At 32.9% G+C, this 1304-nt stretch overlaps 1 protein-coding gene across 1 annotated transcript; it reads right to left on the bottom strand.

Annotated features, from left to right (window-relative positions):
* Positions 1 to 14: 14 nt before the first annotated feature.
* Positions 15 to 1112, bottom strand: LOC105461085 (ATP-dependent DNA helicase PIF1-like; the record flags this gene model as incomplete). The annotated part of the gene is made up of 1 exon (XM_011707572.1): positions 15 to 1112. A coding segment is annotated over exon 1 (1098 nt), but the record flags the coding sequence as incomplete, so codon positions are not given.
* Positions 1113 to 1304: the final 192 nt, after the last annotated feature.

Raw genomic sequence — 1304 nt, 5'->3', positions numbered from 1 at the left:
TATCGTAACATTACACGGGATCCTACTGCAAGTTTGAGCGTAAATAGTAAACCACCAGTATTATTAGGATCAGTAGGAATTGCTGCAACAGGAGGTTTTTGACCATAAGTTGCAGGTTCTCTCGACTCATCTCGTGCATTTATAATATAAATTCTGTGACTCTCTGCCAATTTGTCAATCATTTTGTTGTTATATGAATTAACTAATTGTATAGTTGGAAAAATACGAATAGCTTCTCCGTCAGCAAAATCATTAATTAGAGGGACATATGTTCTATTCAATAACATTTCGTATTGTGCAATATTAAGTTGTCCAACTCTTAAATTATTTAATAAATCAACAAAATCTGCATCATTTTGTTGACGCATATTTGCTTTTAATTCACACAAATTAAAATATCGCCATAAATGCGGTTCACTTTGAAAACATACAGGTTGTTTAAAACACCAATTTCCTTTTACAGGTGGTAATTGCATAATGTCTCCAAATAAAAGTATATTAACACCACCATATAACTGATTATTGTTTTTAAATTCTTGAAGGCGAAGGTGAACTGATCGTAATATTTCATATGAAACCATTGATATCTCATCTATAATTAGCCAATTAATATGTCGCCATTTACGTCTTGCATCTTCAAGACGTTGCTCCGATAACTGTCTGTATATTGTAGGTTTTCCTTTTTCTACTGCCAAGAATAATGCACCATGCAAGGTGCGCCCATTAATTAATCTAGCTGCAACACCAGTAAGAGCGGTCACATCAACAAATATTGGTTTTAATAAATGATCGACAGTAGGGGCATAACATCGTTTAATCTGTTGTACTATCATTTTTAGAAGGAATGTTTTCCCACATTCTGCTCCCTCTGTAATAAACAATCTTAATGGTTCAACAATTTGTCCTTGAAATTCTTGTTTAATATGATTAGTAGTAGTATTAAATAAATTGAATTGTTCTACATTCATGCTTCTAACATTTCTTTCGAATTCTTCAGCAGATATAACATGATCAATTTCATTCGGTTCATCGTGCAAATTGAAATTCATATTATTATCGTATCCTTCTACTATACCACGTATACGATTCGTTTCGTTCCATAGGATGTGCATTTACTTCCTCATCATTATGAAATGCAACAATTTGTGTTATAACTTCTTGTAATTCTCGTTCTACAAATTGAAATTGTTCAATATTCTGTCCTCTATGTAATGGTCGTAATAGATGACGTTTAGCATAAAATGCCTGTTCCGCTGACTCGTATCCTTCAAGTAATTCTTCTTCTTTTCTGAAAGGAACATGGG

This window comes from Wasmannia auropunctata, unplaced genomic scaffold, assembly GCF_000956235.1.
Source record: "Wasmannia auropunctata unplaced genomic scaffold, wasmannia.A_1.0 LD309574.1, whole genome shotgun sequence".
NCBI lineage: Eukaryota > Metazoa > Arthropoda > Insecta > Hymenoptera > Formicidae > Wasmannia > Wasmannia auropunctata.
Note: the sequence above shows the minus strand (reverse complement) of the source record. Positions and strands in the feature narration are given on the sequence as shown.